At 44.0% G+C, this 17,074-nt stretch overlaps 2 protein-coding genes across 4 annotated transcripts in view; both read right to left on the minus strand.

The window, feature by feature from the left end:
- pomt1 (protein-O-mannosyltransferase 1) overlaps positions 1-5,029 on the minus strand; it is a 7,264-nt gene extending 2,235 nt beyond the window's left edge. For both annotated transcript variants that reach the window (XM_026342621.1, XM_026342620.1), the window contains exons 1-14: positions 4,902-5,029; positions 3,442-3,592; positions 3,229-3,335; positions 3,088-3,138; positions 2,736-2,882; positions 2,428-2,536; positions 2,270-2,329; positions 2,079-2,172; positions 1,645-1,800; positions 1,104-1,234; positions 905-1,000; positions 733-825; positions 407-503; positions 103-195 (exon numbers count right to left, since the gene is read on the minus strand). In XM_026342621.1, the coding sequence (XP_026198406.1) occupies positions 103-195; positions 407-503; positions 733-825; positions 905-1,000; positions 1,104-1,234; positions 1,645-1,800; positions 2,079-2,172; positions 2,270-2,329; positions 2,428-2,536; positions 2,736-2,882; positions 3,088-3,138; positions 3,229-3,335; positions 3,442-3,557 (1,350 nt within the window). In that variant the 5' untranslated portion in view covers positions 3,558-3,592; positions 4,902-5,029. The remainder of the gene's footprint in view (positions 1-102; positions 196-406; positions 504-732; positions 826-904; positions 1,001-1,103; positions 1,235-1,644; positions 1,801-2,078; positions 2,173-2,269; positions 2,330-2,427; positions 2,537-2,735; positions 2,883-3,087; positions 3,139-3,228; positions 3,336-3,441; positions 3,593-4,901) is intronic.
- Positions 5,030-5,937: 908 nt separating this feature from the next.
- LOC113150214 (rap guanine nucleotide exchange factor 1) lies at positions 5,938-16,407 on the minus strand. Of its 2 annotated transcripts, none has more exons than XM_026342619.1 (22): positions 16,249-16,407; positions 15,956-16,086; positions 14,421-14,626; positions 14,182-14,338; positions 13,645-13,901; positions 11,621-11,735; positions 10,787-10,862; positions 10,095-10,217; positions 9,831-9,971; positions 9,441-9,667; positions 9,051-9,215; positions 8,889-8,967; positions 8,560-8,644; positions 8,242-8,334; positions 7,818-8,006; positions 7,652-7,736; positions 7,471-7,565; positions 7,260-7,338; positions 7,051-7,152; positions 6,877-6,974; positions 6,526-6,666; positions 5,938-6,443 (listed from the first exon to the last, which is right to left on the minus strand). In XM_026342619.1, exons 1-22 carry the CDS (start codon positions 16,274-16,276, stop codon positions 6,308-6,310), a joined length of 2,808 nt encoding a protein of 935 aa, XP_026198404.1. In that variant the 5' UTR covers positions 16,277-16,407; the 3' UTR covers positions 5,938-6,307. The 2 variants fall into 2 exon arrangements, with proteins under 2 accessions (XP_026198404.1, XP_026198403.1); XM_026342618.1 differs by having other exon boundaries at positions 10,095-10,220.
- Between the last annotated feature and the right edge of the window lie 667 nt (positions 16,408-17,074).

The following is a 17,074-nucleotide window of genomic DNA, read 5'->3' on the forward strand; positions in this document are numbered from 1 at the left end:
TGTGCACACACACACACACACACACACACACACACACACGTTAGCATGTCCTTATTTGGTCGTTCAGCCCAATTTGGTCATGAGGTCACTTCCTGTTGGTACCTTAAGGACAGCTGAGGTGTTGACGTGGACCAACCGGACCTCAGACAGTATCGTCTTCCACACCTCGGACTCAGAGTCTCTGTTAGAGACTTCCTGTAAACACAACCACAAAACATATATTAGTGTTTCTATGGCTGTGTTTAGTTATTGTCTAATTGTGATTCTGGGCCTCCTGGTATTTGTAGCCTACAGTTTTAATGTCACTGGTACTTCACCACATCCCCCTGACTCTACTCTGGCTCTTATTTTGTAGGAGCTGTAGTTACGTCCTGTAGCTGTATACTAGTGACATGATGAAGCTCACCACTCTCCACAGGTTCTGAGCTGGCATGGAGACATTAAAGTCGATGTAACCGGAGATTTCCTGAGCATGAGGACTCATGGGAGCTGCTACATCATGGCTGGAACACACATGTCAAGGTGTTACAGGTTTTTGCAGTCAGTCAGTTTAAAGGTGAGTTTTTTACTTGTATTCACACGACCAGAGGTAGAGACCTAACATTTGTCAATATACAATATTTACTGGACTCTGACTGTTTAGAATCTGACGCATTTAAGAATAGAAACCCTCAAAGCACCTCAGACTACCACAGATGTTTGATTGTCTTTGAATGCATCACACCTGTTTACCTGTTGAGGAAGCGTGAGGTCATCCCATGAACCAGCTGGATGACATCACCATGACGGATCGGTCGAGGAGGACTGCTGACCACCAGCTCCTGTCTGACAGACACAGAAAAGTGAGACAGGTGAGACAGGAACTACATCTTCCAGCATGCCCTGGGCCTGACAGGTGACCTACCTGCTGGGGTCTTTGATGATCCACCAGTTGTTGACGTCTTTAAAGGGATAACAGGTGACCTGCTGCTGGTGGGAGCTGCCCCGCCCATTTTCATACCTGAACACAGGTAGCGGTAAACAGGAAGTCATATCAGTTCAACTTTACCTAAAAGTAACCTGGATTTCTGATTGGCTGCTGTTTCAGTGTCACCTGGCAGCACCTGATTGGGTAATTGGCTTTGTGTGAGTGGAGCCAGCAGGGGATTGGCTGGGAGGCCGAGCTCCTCAGAGTAACTTGACTGCCGTATGCAACTTCCAGTGGTTGACCCTGAGTGATCCTGGAGAGACCTCCCTGAAGACAGACGGCAATCAATCAATCAATCAATCAATTGGGTCTGGTCCTTTCAATACTGTGAACATCAGAGCAAATCATCCAGAGTGAGAATGAGAACCTCTTACAGTCCACATAACTGTTCAACACAGACCTCCTTCAGTTATACAAGAACATCCTACAGGACCCCAAGATCCTACTCAAGGACTAGGGATCTTCTAAAGCACCAGAACCACTAGAACTTCTTAAATTATATCTACAACAACTTAAATAGTCATAAGAACATCCAGAAGGTCAAAGAGAATTACTAAGGACCACCACCTCCTACAGAACCAAAAGAATCACCTAGGTTCACAAGGATCGGACCCAGAGAACATTCTCAATGCAAACTAGAATTTTGTGTATTTCAGTGTGTGTTTGGGTGTTAGTACCTGCAGACTGGCCTGGAAGGCGGAGCTCATCAGTTGGTCATGTGGTCCACTGCGGTTCAGGATACTCAGATGAATGTAGAACCAGAACACATAGAGCAGAACAGGAACCACCAACAAACACACAACTCTACAGACACACTGCAAACACACATTCAGCTGCATGCGCACAATCACACACACACACACACACACACACACACACACACACACACACACACACACACACACACATTAATGTCATAATAATTAACCAGGTGGATTTATAAGAACACAGCCCACCTGTCAGGATGCGTTCAGGGACATTCTGAGAACTGCTGCTGTAAACACTAAATGTCAACAAAACAACACCTGCATCACCACCTGATCAGAACATCACCTGTAGTGATGTTGTAAAATAAACTTTCAGAACATGCTCAGGCTGATCCTGGACTCACATGGCTGACAGTTCGGTCCCCAATCATAGTCCAGGTGTGCAGAGAGGCCACGCCCAGCAGCAGCAGGTGAGAGAACACACCCATATACTTGACCCTGCCATCACAAACACACACACTTCAACAATTTGATGTGTGTCAGGGAAAAACAGACCACACATTAACTCTCCATAGGTCCCAAGTCAATTTCTTACCCAATTGCTGCAGCACAGGAGGCACCTGAGAGTAGCAGCCATCCGTACCTGAACCAGGAGCTGAGGAAGAGGACAACAGGAGGGTTCAGTTACCATCAACAAAGGTCAGAGTTCAGATAACACTAAATATTAGTTTTCCTGTTAAAGGCTGTTCTCACCAGCTGGGGGCGTTGTGGAAGCGCAGGTATGAAAAGACGGCCAACAACACAAAGAAGATGAGAACAGACTCGAGCAGCATGAAACGCGACTGAACAATCAGAGAGTTCTCTGGAAAATAACAAACACAACAAAGACAAAAAACACAGAGTATATCTCACGACCTCATCCAGACCACAAACGTACTGCAGAAGCTACCCGCACCCGACACTTGTTTTAGTTTCCAAACACCCCTGTGGTTATGTGACATCCATAAAACTTAATGAGACAGCTATGGATCTACAGCCAAAACGTATGTGTTGATACTTACCCAGCAGCAACAGCAGCGCAGCTCCCAGAGCAGACAGGTGAGAGAACTTCAACTCCAGAGTCAACAGGTAAACCAGAGGAACACAGAGAGCTCCACACAGAGCCGGCAGCAACCGCAGACTCCACACATTCACACTACTGGGATATTCTGTACAATAAAACAAATATGCATCTTTATTTGCACCTATTTGCAAACAATGCTTCCAAAATCAGGTTACTCATCAACCTGATCACTCAAAACTAAATCACTAAACTGGATTAGGAATAACACTGGTTTGACTGGGCTGAAGATGGGTAAAAAAAAAAAATCAGTATGTTGGCCCAAGGTGGTGTTAAATTAACAATGTTCCTACCTGCTCCAATTCTGTTCCACACAAAGTTCCCATCAAATCCTCCTAGGTACGCTGTAACACACATGTACAATAATGAATTAATTATTTACAGTGATAAACGAGACAAAATGCCTACTAACACAATAACTCCTGGTAACTGACCTCCGAGGGCCAGGATCATGTGACCGAGTGGCGGCCCGCTGTCATCGATGAAGAAAACTCTCTTCATGTAGAGAGACACGAACTGGCCATAATACACCTCATCAAACCTACACACACACAAACGTCACCATCAAACCTCTGGGAGTTTTTAAAACTGGTAAAAATATAATGTAGTTTGCTATGAAGGGATGGGGTATAAAAAAACACACTCACACCACTGCATTGGGGTAGCTGAGCTGGCTCAGTCTAGTCCAGAAGGCCAGAACAGAGACCAGCAGCAGCACCAGGTCCATTTGAACCGTCATCACCAGGGGGAGCTGCAGCATCATTGACGCCCTGCTGTGTTGTTCCCTCTGAGAAAAAACTGCACAAACATCCATCTGCATCATTGATACATCTACACTGAAGTCGGTCAGAGGAAAAAACAGCAAATGTATAAAATAGTAAATAACAATAAACCATGATAAAGTATATTAATAACTAAGTAATAGCTCAAACTAAATGTTTTCTAAAAGACATCAACAATTATTTTCATTTCATATTTTACAGTCATGACAATACTACATGTCCAACCTGCATTTGAGTGATGACAGTGTCCAATATCTGTTATTGATTTGTCTCATTTTCTAATTATCTATCAGTTTTCTAAGGGCACGTCTCAGATCCTGATTTACTACTCTATTACTCCACTAACTAACTTCTGCAGGTTTCTGTGACGGTTTTTTTCTCATCTATCAAACATGATTCTGTGAAATGTGAGTTTTCTAACTGGACTCTGGACTACTGTTACATCTTGTTTCTGCAGTTTATAAATTTACTGACAGTGATCAAATTTACCTCAAATATGTACCTAAGTACAGTACTTCAGTGTAGTACAGTACCTCAGTGTAGTACAGTACTTCAGTGTAGTACAGTACCTCAGTGTAGTACAGTACTTCAGTGTAGTACAGTACTTCAGTGTAGTACAGTACTTCAGTGTAGTATAGTACTTCAGTGTAGTACAGTACTTTATTGTAGTACAGTACTTCAGTGTAGTACAGTACTTTATTGTAGTACAGTACTTCAGTGTAGTATAGTACTTTAGTGTCGTACAGTACTTCAGTGTAGTACAGTACTTTATTGTAGTACAGTACTTCAGTGTAGTATAGTACTTTAGTGTAGTACAGTACTTCAGTGTAGTACAGTACTTTATTGTAGTACAGTACTTCAGTGTAGTATAGTACTTTATTGTAGTACAGTACTTCAGTGTAGTATAGTACTTTATTGTAGTACAGTACTTCAGTGTAGTATAGTACTTTATTGTAGTACAGTACTTCAGTGTAGTATAGTACTTTATTGTAGTACAGTACTTCAGTGTAGTATAGTACTTTAGTGTAGTACAGTACTTCAGTGTAGTACAGTAATCCAGTTACTTTTCTTAGTGGTAAACTGTTGATAATTACACATTTCAGGAGTTACCTTGATTTATCTGTTGAAAACCTGCTACAGGACTAGGGTCAAAAATAAAACTAGAGAGAAACGGAACCGGACCAACTTAAACCTGATGAACTGAGCCTGGTTCAAACCTGAACAGAACCAGGACCTGAAGTTAGCACGTAGCATTAGCCGTACCGTGAGCTTGTAGCTAGTTACCAGACACCGGAGCATTAATGCTAGTTAACGCTGAAGCTCACCTGCTGATGTCGCTGCGTTCACTTTAAAGCGACCATCCTGTCGGTAAACGGACCGGTTGCTGCTGCTCCGTTAGCCGGTAGCTCGGTTTGTTTGGAGCAGCGGCCGCTCGATGTTGTCGATGATTGATCAGTTCAGTCTGCGGACAGAGCGCTGATTCTCATCGATCGGCGCGGAGCTCCTCAGCTCCTCCTGTTACCGTGGAAACAACAGCATCATCAGCTGATGCAGCAAATTCAATCACCTGTTTTCACCTGGTCAGGAGTATGTTTACTTTTATATTGGTCAGAAAAGAGAAGACGTTTCTGATCACATGAATAAAGGCTGCAGAGATAAAGACATTGATATTAACTGATCTACAAACGCCACATTTTTATTAGTTTGTCTTTATTTCATTTGACTCTTTTAAACTGTCTGATTTTTTCTTTAGGAGGCACTTTGCAGTTTACAGTTATTTACAGTTATCTTTTTCAACCTTCAAAAAATATTAGCTGCAATTTATGGGGCGCTGATATGAATAAAATAAAATATCAAACCTACTCACTGATTATAAACAGTCACAGCTGCAGACACACTGTACAGTCATTTAGAGACACACATTTACACATGATACATACAGTTTGACTTCACCTCTATTTAAAGCTTTAAAATGTTCAAATATTTTGACATGATGCAGTTATAATAATAACATAGGTGTTAATATCTAATTCAGTATTTCCTGATTATTGAGTTAAACGGTGGACTGATCCACAAACTCACTACTTTATATTACAATAATTTTAATATTTTCATATTTTTGAGGTTTGGAGCAAATAAACACAGTGAAATTGTCACTTTCCGTTTACCTATTAATATAAACTCAACAAATGAATATTCAAAGATTTGCAAATCAGTTACTAATAACTGTAATCTATTACTCTTAGTCCCGTCCAGAACGGCAATCTGCAACAATCTGAATACTTCCTCCAGCACAGTCGAGAGCTGTTTCCACTTTTATTGTTTATAGTCATCCAATCAGGTGTAAGGTGAGTCGACAAGTGAGCAGTGACGTTTATTGGAATATTGCATATACTAAGTACAGTTGTGAGGTCAGATACAGGAAGTGGTTGCCAGGACTGCAGGTTAGCCCACATTATCACCTGGATATCTGCAGCTAACACCAGGCTAGCTCCAGGCTAACCTCAGCTAGTGCCAGGCTAGTTTGTTTGCATGACAAGTCATAGTTGATGGTGGTGGTCCAGGTATTAACTAGTACAGGGTAGCAGTTGACTGGCACCAGTCTAACCCAGTTTGGTACCAGCTTTCTTCCAGGATAGCACCAGGTTTGTCCAGCCCATTAACATAATAGCATCAGGCTATCCTTGTGCTGAACCAGGTTAAGCCAAATTGCTTCCTGGTTTGGAATCTGTCATCTCTGATTGGCTCGTGGGGTGTTCCGTGGGCGGATCCTGAGAGAAAGTTCCCACAGTGCCTCCTCTGCCAGATGATCACTGAAGTCATTAAAGAAGGATATGATGTCATCGTTAGGCTGCACAGAGTACCGGCTGCAGAGGGAAACAGAAAGAGGTTTTAGACCAGACTTTAAATACACAAGTAATACTACCAAGTACCACAGTAACTACTGACGCTTGCTGGTAGCTCCTCAGCGTGTCCAGGATGTTAAACTGCTGCCAGCGCTTAGAGAAGTTGACTTTTGAACCCTGTGATGTCATCAAAGTGTCAGGATTCCCTAGGTGGACAAAGGTCAAGTCTTGGAGAATCAAACCCCTGGTCACAGAGAGAGAGAGAGAGAGAGAGAGAGAGACAGGTAAATAGGTATAATAGAGTATACATATTTCTGACCCACGGGTAGGCTGCAGATTACGTATTGTGGTATACAGGGTATAGACCTACAGGTAGGGTATATTTAGTGGGGTATACATGGTATTGACCTACAGGTAGGGTATATTTAGTGGGGTATACATGGTATTGACCTACAGGTAGGGTATACAGGGAGGTTCCACTTCAGCCAGAGCTGCTCTGTACGCTCTGAACGATGACGAGCTGTCAATCAGAGAGCTGTACTCCTCCAGAGCCTGAAACCACAAACACACATAAATCACCACAAACTGATTAGAGATCATCAAAGAAAATCTTTTTCTTGTCACAGACCTCAGCTGTGTTTTTCTGCCAGTCCAGGCGGCGTAGGGGGGCCGAGTCCAGCGCTGACAGGATCGACAGGTATGAGTTAAAGTTGTTCAGCTTTCGCAGGTGCTGCAGGGACATACAGGTAGTTTGTTACCGGCAGGTGTAGGATCAGTAAAACGACTAAATAACAATCTGACTGATTTATTCATTTTGTTCCACTTAAGCGTGTTTACCTTCATGATTTTTAAGAACTTCAGCAGTAGTTTCTCTCTGTCCTGAGGTTTGTCCTGAAGGATGATGACTGAACGAACCCTGGACACACACACACACACACACTTACTACAAATCTTTATAGTTATCTGTACAAACTATTTTAATTTTAATTCTACTGTTGCTGAACAGAAGCAGAGTGGTGTGTAGCAGTGGGTGGAGTCAATGTTTCACCAGAAGGAGACGTTGTTGAAGTGTTGAGTGAACTCTGTCAGGTTGGGACTCTTCTCCTCATTCTGCTCTTTAGACCACAGCAACACCTCTGGGAGCTAGACAGGCAAGAGACAGACAGGTTAGAGAAAGACAAGTGAGACAGGCAGGTGAGAGAGACACAGGTGAGGCAGACAGTTTGCACCTCGATCTTGTAGAAGAGCTCCGAGTCCAGAAGAGTCAGCTGTTCAGCTAAATCCTGACTCCTGAAGTCCAGCAGAGTTCCTGGTCTGAAAGACAAGTGGAGAGACAGGTAACAATCAGAAACTGACCAATGACCAGCGTTCATCTAATCAGGTAAAGGAGGTTACCTGGCTGCTACGCTCCTGGCTGCAAGGGGGCGGAGCGAGTGTGGAGAACCAATCAGCTTCCACTTCTGCTCCATCTTGGACAAGATGTTAGAGTGCAGCTGGTGAGCCAGTTGCAGCTCTCCACCAATCAGGAGACTGAAGACCAGGTCCATCAGCAGCAGCAGCAAATCAGAGTCCAACTCTATCGCACTGTACACACATTATTTACACCTGTTAGATGGCTGAACAAACTAACTGGGGTACAGTCCTGACCTCTGACCCCTCTGGTTTCAGTTGTTCCCTCTGATGTTGGACTTGAACTTTCAAATCGAACCACAAATTTGCAGCTCTAGAATTAAGACTTTTCCATCTGAGGCGTTGTGATCATCACCAACAAAACAAAACCACTGATGGTTTCAGGTGTGTGTTGGTGTGCGTGTCTCACCACAGCTCGTCCACCACTCTGACCAGCAGTTGGAAGGTGTTTCTGGCAGCTTTTGGATCTGGAGGCTGACATTCATCACATATGTGTCTGTATGTGTTAATAGTTAAAGATTCAAAACAAACTGAATTCTGGACGGACAGATAAGTCCTAACTGTGAGATTTAGAAGTAAAATCTAAAAATATCTGGACAAACTGAAATCATCAGTGGAAAAAGAAGAACAGGTCCAATAGAACAGACCTGAGACATAAAAAGCTTAATCGTCTGCATATGATGACATTTTAGAAGCTGTTTTCGACCTGATCTCTGAGAAAGGATATCTGTGCTGCAGTTTGCTGATAACGTCATTCGGGTCGATGAAGCTCCTGTAGGTTGAGAGGAAGGCTTCACAAAATGGGGCATGTTCTACACACACACACACACACACACACACACACACACACGGTTACTCATACAAGTTATCATTCAAGCACAACTTTGTATGGTCAGTGCATCCTGCAGGTTTGGTTAGAAACCCGAAACCCTAAAGAAGAAATAAACTAACTAACTAACGAGCTGCCAGTAGTTGAACCTTTCCGGTTGTGGACAGGTTCCTTTTGTCTGTCGTAAATAAAACCTGCGTCAGGTGAAGAGGGTGATTAGGACTCACCGGTGCTGCTGTCAGTTTCTGTGGCGTAGACCAGTAGGATTTCAGGAGAAGCTGCTTTTACATCTGGACCCTCCTCATCCTGAGACAAAGTCAAAGGTCATGGGTCAGGAAATAGGTTAAGTTAGTGATATATGGCAGAGAGGTCAGAGGTCAGGACTGTACCTCAGCCTTCATGGCGATTCTGTTGAGGATCTGCTGTTTGTTGGTCAGTAAAACCTCTTCCTGTTCCTCCTGCTCCTCCCAGCTCCTCCTGCCATCATCCTCCACCTCCTGCTGGAGACTCTGGGAACTGTTCTCTTTGTTCTGTTTGTCGTCTTCAGCTGGATCCTGTTGACGACACAGAAAAAACGAGGTGATCAGTGCAGATAAACTCCTGCATGTACACAGACATGACTGTTGCTGTTTCCTGTCTGAGACGTCACAGACTAATTAAATAAGTTGAATAAAGTAAACGAGCTGCTCGTTAATGTTAGTTCTGTTTCTAATAAACAATGTTATGACTTTTCAGTTCTGTGAAGTGTAATAAAAATGACACCTGTTGTGTTTTATTACCTGCAGTTTCTTCTTGGGTGGTAGCACAGGAGCAGGAGGCAGCTCAGGTGAGGGGGCGAAGTTTGTGTCAGGTGGTGTTTCTGTGTCCAGGTGTGTGTGTGTGAGCTGGTAGGTGGTCTCTGCCTCTCGCTGTTTGCTGTTGTATCGATTGAAGGCCGAAGCTTTCTGGTAGAACATGGCTGCAGACTGAGCACTGTAGGACGAACACACCTGTAGGTACTGGTGGACTGCAGACAAACACAGACAGGTGGAGAGAGACAGACAGGTGGAGAGAGACAGACAGGTGAAGAGAGAGGCAGACAGGTGAAGAGAGAGGCAGACAGGAGCTGTGATGTGCTTTGGTTTCTATTGATGATGATCAGCTGATTGACCTGCTCTGTTTTTACTCACTGTGTCGTTTCTTCTCAGGAAGGGGAGGGGGAGTCTTGCTGGGGGACAGGGGGGAGGACAGCGGCTCATCAGGGTTGATGACATCATCACAGCTTGCAGAGTTGAACTCAAAATTGGGGGGAGTCTGAGAGTTGTTTGTTACTGAGGGTCAGAGGCAACAGAAAGTCAGACTGCAGACAGACGGATGTATGAGGAGGGACAGAGACAGAGACAGAGACAGAGACAGAGACAGAGACAGAGACAGGTAGCTTAGTGTTTCTTCACCTGTGGTGCTGCGGCGTCTTTTTTCTGGCAGGGCGGGGGGGAGAGACGAGGGGGCAGGAAGAGGAGGGAGGGTCTCAGAAGAAGAGAGGTCTTTATGGAGGAAGTCGTAGTCTGGGTCCTCCTCTACTGAAAACAGAAAGTAAAAGTTACAGCGTCAGTCTCTGGTTCTGCACCCGTGGGACTGGTTAGACTGGGTCTGTCTACTTTCACAGACTGTGTTCATCCAGTGAGACAGTTCCCCAAAATAAAACCCAACTTATTTAAAGGAACAGGTCATCAGCTGCAGTCAGCTGTTCTTTCCTAATGAAGGCTTTAGTCTCTCTCACTGAGCCACGTGTGGATCTGGACTAAAGGATGTAGTTCGCATCCAGAACCATCTGAGTGCCCAACCACAGATTTACATCACTAAGTGAAACAGAATCTGCTCGTGTGCCTGTTTAAACACTGTCTGAAAAACTTTTTGCCTGTTAACAGATTTTTCTCCAGTCAGACTTGAAAATATGTGAATTATCTCAGTGATATCACAGTAGCAGGTGAAGAGACGCAGTGTGTTATGTGTCCAGCAGGAGGCAGCAGCTCATCACCTGCTGCAGACAGGAAGTGATATCACTCACGCCTCCTGCCCCCATGTTGCTGACTGGAAGTGTGTGTGTGTGTGTGTGTGTGTCTGTGTGTGTCTGTGTGTGTGTTACCATCGTGTGTGCTGTCAGCTGCAGAGTCTGCAGAAGAATAAGAAAGTCGCTTCAGGCACTCGTCGTCTTCAGACTCCTGTAACACAAACATATAACAGTACTCATGAGCAGCTTATTAACAGGTCATTAAAGAATTTGAACTGGTTATTAGGTTTTTAACTTGTGTTTAATAAAATAATATTTTTATTTAATTGTACAAGTTGTCTACTCAGAGATGTGGTGTCAGTGTGACTCTGAATTCTGGAACCACAACACCCACAGTGACAATTTGTGTCAAATAAAAAAAAAAGTGTTTCTGAGACATCACATTCACAACAACCATTGGATGATTATGAGATGACAGTGACCTTTGACCTTTGGCCACCAAAATCTAACTGAGTCCAAGTTGTCATTTGTGGCAATTTTGAAGAATTTGATGGACGAACAACCTGAAAACATTAAAAACATCGTGCAAGGTCGTCATCACATTCATTCTGTGAAGGAATAGATCTAGAAACGTTTCTATAAAAGATCATGTTGTTGATCCAACACCTGAACCAATCGGATCTGAGATCAGGTGAGAGTCAGGTGTTTCCAGTCTGTGGAGGGAAACTGCAGCGCCTGGTCGTGACTGATGGATGGACGAGGTTATCGTTGCCTGTGTATGTATGAAGTAACCTGCTGCATCGTGAATCTGTGCAGAGCCGGTTTCAGCTCCAACAAACCTACTGAAACCAGCTTGAATCCGGTTTAAACTTCCTGTGTGGACTTTTCACAATAAAACATACAAAATAAAGGTAACATGTTACCGTGACAACGTGTACACAGTTATGATGTCTGATCCGATGTAAGTACCTGCTGCAGGTGTTGATGTGTTTCAGACTTGCGTCTCATTGGTGCCACTATGGCAACCCTGCAGGGGGTGGGGCCCAATGACGATAGACGCCTTTTAGGAGGCAGAGCTGGAGGACTGGGAGACAGACAGACAGAGAGACAGACAGACAGAGAGAGAGAGACATGAGTTGTCCTGTCACCTGCGGAGGTCTGCAGGTCTGTTTCAACCTGAGTGGAAACAGAAATACTTTTCCATTTTCCATAAACAGGAACACAGATCAGCTGAAACTGTCTGTTCACATCTTTATGTCGCTCTCACTTCTTCTTCTTCTACTTCCTGCTGTCGTTCAGTTGACACAGAGACAGGAAGTGCGGTTGGGGGGGATGTCTTTACTTTTTCTACTTCCTGTTTCACCCACGGATCTATTTCTGCTCTCAGCCTCCAGCCACTGACTGTTCTTCACATATTTAAATCATCTCAACATTTCTAAGCATGTTAACACGTTTGACATTAACTTCAACAGAAATCAATATATAATTAATTGTATTGATTTTTAAACTGAGAAATTAGTCTGAACTATCAGGAATAAAACAGTTTGTTTGTTCTGAGTTTAATGATTCATAATTAATCATCTGAATATTTATTATTAGTTTGACTCATGAGAATTTCTTTATTTTCCTTTGGAAACAATCTGACTTCCACAAACTTCCAAATATTTGTAGGTACCAAAACCAAACGAGACTCCAAATACAGTTTAAAATACTTCAGTCTGTGTGAATATTGTTTTTCTTCTCCAGGTTTTCAGACACATTAAAACATGCTGATCTGGTTTAAGAACCAGGACCAGTTTCAGTTTCGTTTTAGTGGTCGATGTCTGCTTACACAGGACACCATCACAACACACCTGGGTCTAAGTGGCTGCGTTAACTTCCTGTATTGATTAATAATAATAATAATGATAATGTACCCCAGTCAGTACGACTGAGTTTATGCTCAGAGCCTCTGTGTTTACGCCTACTTGTAAAGTCTGTATGACTACTAATAACTCCTTCCTGACACACACGAGTTTGGACTTTCTGTGGTTGTGATGTGCTGTTTTGATGCAGATTTTGGGGAAATCCTCCGCATTCAGATCGAGATCTGTTTTCTCTGCAGACATGACACCACACAGACACACTGCCTTCTTCTTTTTATAGAACCTGTCAGTGTCAGTATCGCTGGTGGGCAGCGCTTCTGTATGAGAGCTGGTGTCAGCATCAGCTGAGTCGAGTCACTTGAGGTCTGTGCCACAGATGTACTGACAAGAACTGGCTCAGTTACTGGACTAAAAACTTCTCATCAGGCTGAAACCTAGTCACTGAATTTTTAAAGCCTTTATAAAAGTTTTACAGTTAAAAGTGGTTTAAAAATACACGATGCAAAGAGTGAGAACAAACCTTGTCCCCTTCACAGTTTTGCAAACATTTCACTCACTGTTTGTAGAACTGAATGTGTCAGCAGACGGGACAGCCCCTCACCACCTACACTGATAAAAGCTAAATTCTCAGTACTCACTATTTAAAGACAGTCCATAATGTGTTTCAGTGGAAAAACCGAATGTTAACGTGGAATCGAGCTGTCAGTAGCTTCTCTGACTGGGACTCGAGCAGCAGTGCTGAGACTAAAAAAGGGGCTCCCTCTTCTAACCAATCACAGGGGACCAATTATACTGTATCTGTTTGAGTTGAGGTTCGTAGTTCGTCATTTAGTATAAATTCATGTTAACCTGCACCTGAAGAGCTCAGCAGACTGAACTGAGGTTTATTAATTCCCAAAAGGAGGAAAATGTAACTTTAGGGTTGAAAAGCTTGTGTGAACGTGTACATACGTAGTTTGGTGACGTACAAAGGGTGAGTCAGCAGGAGAAGGTAAACCTGGTCTCAGTGTGGAACCAGACTGACCCCGACTCGTATTGAACACTGATTAGTTTGTTTTTCAGACGTTGACTCGTGTGGATGTTTTATTTACACCTGCTGGTTTCTAACTGTTCTGGATCTGGACTCACCTGACACCGGCTGGGAGGGGCACCTGAATGATGGGAATAGGAGGTTTGGGTGGGGCTAAAACCACCTGCTCCTCTCTTCCCCTCGCCATCCTCCCCCAGTCCTCATCTCCTGCAGACGATACAGGACTCTTACAGGTCGGCATCCGGTCTGTCTCCTGGTTGTCAAAGCCCCCTGTTGGTCCCAAAGCAGGCTGCAACTGGACAGGGGACTGGGAGACGGAGCCATCTTTTCTCTCTGCAGCCAATCGAACTAGATCCTGATGGACACACAGCAGACAGGTTAACAGAGGACGGAGAAGACAGAACAAAACTAAAGGAAAGGATGAGACACAGCAGACGGATAGAATAATAAAAACTGTAGAAAAGGGAAAAAATATTAACAGGACAGAACGGGACGAGGAACGACAACTAAATAAAACAGGAGAGAGGACGAGATGGGACAACAAACCCAATAAAGGACAGATAACTGAGAACAGGACCGGACCAGACCGGACAATAAACACAGGACACAATCGGCAGACCATCATTTGTCCTCACCTTGACCCCGTCCAGCACGGACCTGATCACTGTGGTAACACTGGCTGTGGACTCCTTGTTGTCATGGGCGACACCCTGCATCATCACCTGATCGGTCCAGCGAATCAGCTGAGCCAGAGACCGATAGAGGCGAGTGAGACAGGTGGAGATGGTCTTACTGCAGAGAGGTCAGACAGGCACAGGTCAGGAGACAGGCCACTTACTGATGACAGGGGTAAAGGTCACATGGCAACACCTACCTGTTGTGCAGGTGTGGCTCCAACTGAACCAGAACTTGGACTGTCTCCAGGACTCTACTGGATGCCCCACCCAGCAGACGCCCCACCACAGACTGATCCTGGACTAGTTTGTCCACTCCAGGTCGCTCCACTCCCAGTCTGTCCACCAGGGCTTTGAAGTACTGCAGAGAGCTGACAACGGCCCGCTGCTGGTCCGCCAACACACACTTTGACGTCACGCACACACACACACACAAACACACACAAACACACACAAACACACACACACACGGTTAATGAACAACATTTCCCATCAGCCCACAGTCTGCTGATGACACCACTAGTGAATGTGAACCTGGGAATGTGCCGGTGGCAGCTGTGAATGTAGACCTGTTGACACACCAGGCACCAGGCATCATCATCTGTCAGGCAGCACATTCATTCGACAACATCAGAACAATCAGATCTCACGGACGACCAACGTGCACAGTTACAAGATGATCCAAAATCTCATGTTCGGTCACTATCACATCACTCCTCTCTGATTTGTCTATTGCTTGTTGTTCTCTCTCCTCTTTCCACTCACCTCAACCGGTCAAGGCAGATGGCCACCCTGAGACTGGTGTTGCTGGAGGCTTGTTTTGTTAAAGTTAGTTTTTCCTTGAGTGAACAAAGGTATTGGAACATGTGACTGACAGGTGTTAGTTGGTTTGAATGACTACTCTTTGGGATTCCTGTAAAGACTGTATCTGTTATTAAAGATGGGGTCAGAGGGTGTCTGTGTGAGAGAAGCTGCCATTTTGAATCAATCACTTCACAAACAGTGTTGACAGCCAGAGTTCAGATCCACAAACGTTTATAGACTGATGAGAGGGGGACAGAAACATGTTGTCAGAGAAATGCATCAAAACGGGGAGGTGACAATTTCCAAAATTCAACATAGGACTTCATAAGAGCAGCTGATGAGGAATTAAAGGGAGAAACCCCCAAAACAAACAATGATAATAATACTTTTGCTCACTCAAAATGAAGGTGACCTGATACAAACAGTTCTATATTTGGTCCTGTTTAATAAATCAAATTAAAAGTTACAATTCTGAACTTTTGTCTCAGATCCATGATTTAATCTTAAATCCAGCATCAGTAGCTTCAGTGAACAGTAAAAACCAATCGATCAGTGTGGTTGTTCCTCTCTTTTCAGAGGGGACAGTGAGTGCTCTACAGGCCCGGTCCAGGTGTAGTTTAGTAGTGTAGGACAGGTACAGGTAATGATGCTGGTATCTCTGACAGACAGGAAGGTATAGTCAGGAGCAAGTGTCACTCTGACGCAGAAGTTTAGGACTGATTTTCTTTGCGTGTGAACACATCTACAGACAAACGTTTATCTCAGTATTATCTTGTGGGGACGTGTTTGAGGGTTCAGGTTAGAACCAGGTTTAGGTTAGTGTGCGGTTGGGGCCTTATGTTTCCTTGTAAGTGTTAGGGTAGGATGTAGGTCTATAGGCTATGGGAAAACACCTGTGTGTGTGTGTGTGTGTGTGTGTGTGTGTGTGTACCTTGTCCTGCAGGTTCAGATCAGCTGGTTTGTTTCTCTGAGACGGGCTGCGTTTAATTTGTTCAGAGCGTTTGTACCGGTGCGGGTGGAGCTTATCCTTCAGCTTCATGGTGAGAGACGCAAACTGAGAGGCTGAAGAAGAGATCACCATCATCATCATCATCATCATCATCATCTTCTTCATCACCATCATCAAAAAAAGCTTTACAGTTTAAACAAACTGACAGGAAGTGGATGTTTTTAGCCTTTGGTGGCTAACAGTTAGCATGTCAGAAAGAAGGAGAGGAGGCTTACCTGACTTACTCTCAGCCCGGGAGGACATGTCTGCAGCTGGACAGACAGTTTAATCCTCTGCTGTCTCTCCACCTTCTCCTCTTGCCTTTCTGCGTCTCTTTCTGTTTCTACCTTTCCCTCTCCGCCCTGCAGCTCGCTCTCTCTTCCTCTCTGTTTATCTCTTCCTTCCTCTTTCTGGCTCAGTTAAATTAAACTCTCGGTCCCCACAGTGAGGAGGAAGAGCATGATGCTGTCAAGTTGTGAATGGAGATTCAGTCAGTTCATGATGGTGTAGCACCACCTGCAGGCTGGGACCTGATGCTACAAATCAGGTTTCCAGTCCTAGTTCATTTAAACCCCAACTCCAGAGAAGTTAGTGTAAAATTGACATATAAACTGAATGTAATGAATTTCAAAACTCATAAACCCATATTTTATTCACAATAGGGCATAGAAAATATCCAAATGTATTAATGAGTACATTTACTCAAATCATGGCCTCAGGAATATTTACAAAAATCATATCATTTAAAAAAAATAAGTTGAAGCTGTGTCATGCATGACGAAACCATAAAGTATGTGAACGCGATCCAGATACACTGAGCCACAGCTCATTTAAAATGGTCTCCAGACTAAAGAGGGGGATCTTCCAGCTTGTTATCAGCACTCAGTTTCAAAACCTGCATCTCTGATGGTATGGGAGTACATTAGTGCCTATGGAACGGGCAGCCTGTACATCTGGAAAGGCTCCATCAATGCTGAACGATATTTCCAGGTTTTACAGCAGCACATGCTCCCATCCAGACGTCTTTTTCAGAGAAGATCTTCCATATTTCAGCAAGACAAT

The sequence above is a fragment of the Anabas testudineus genome, chromosome 9, assembly GCF_900324465.2.
Source record: "Anabas testudineus chromosome 9, fAnaTes1.2, whole genome shotgun sequence".
Classification (NCBI taxonomy): Eukaryota; Metazoa; Chordata; class Actinopteri; order Anabantiformes; family Anabantidae; genus Anabas; species Anabas testudineus.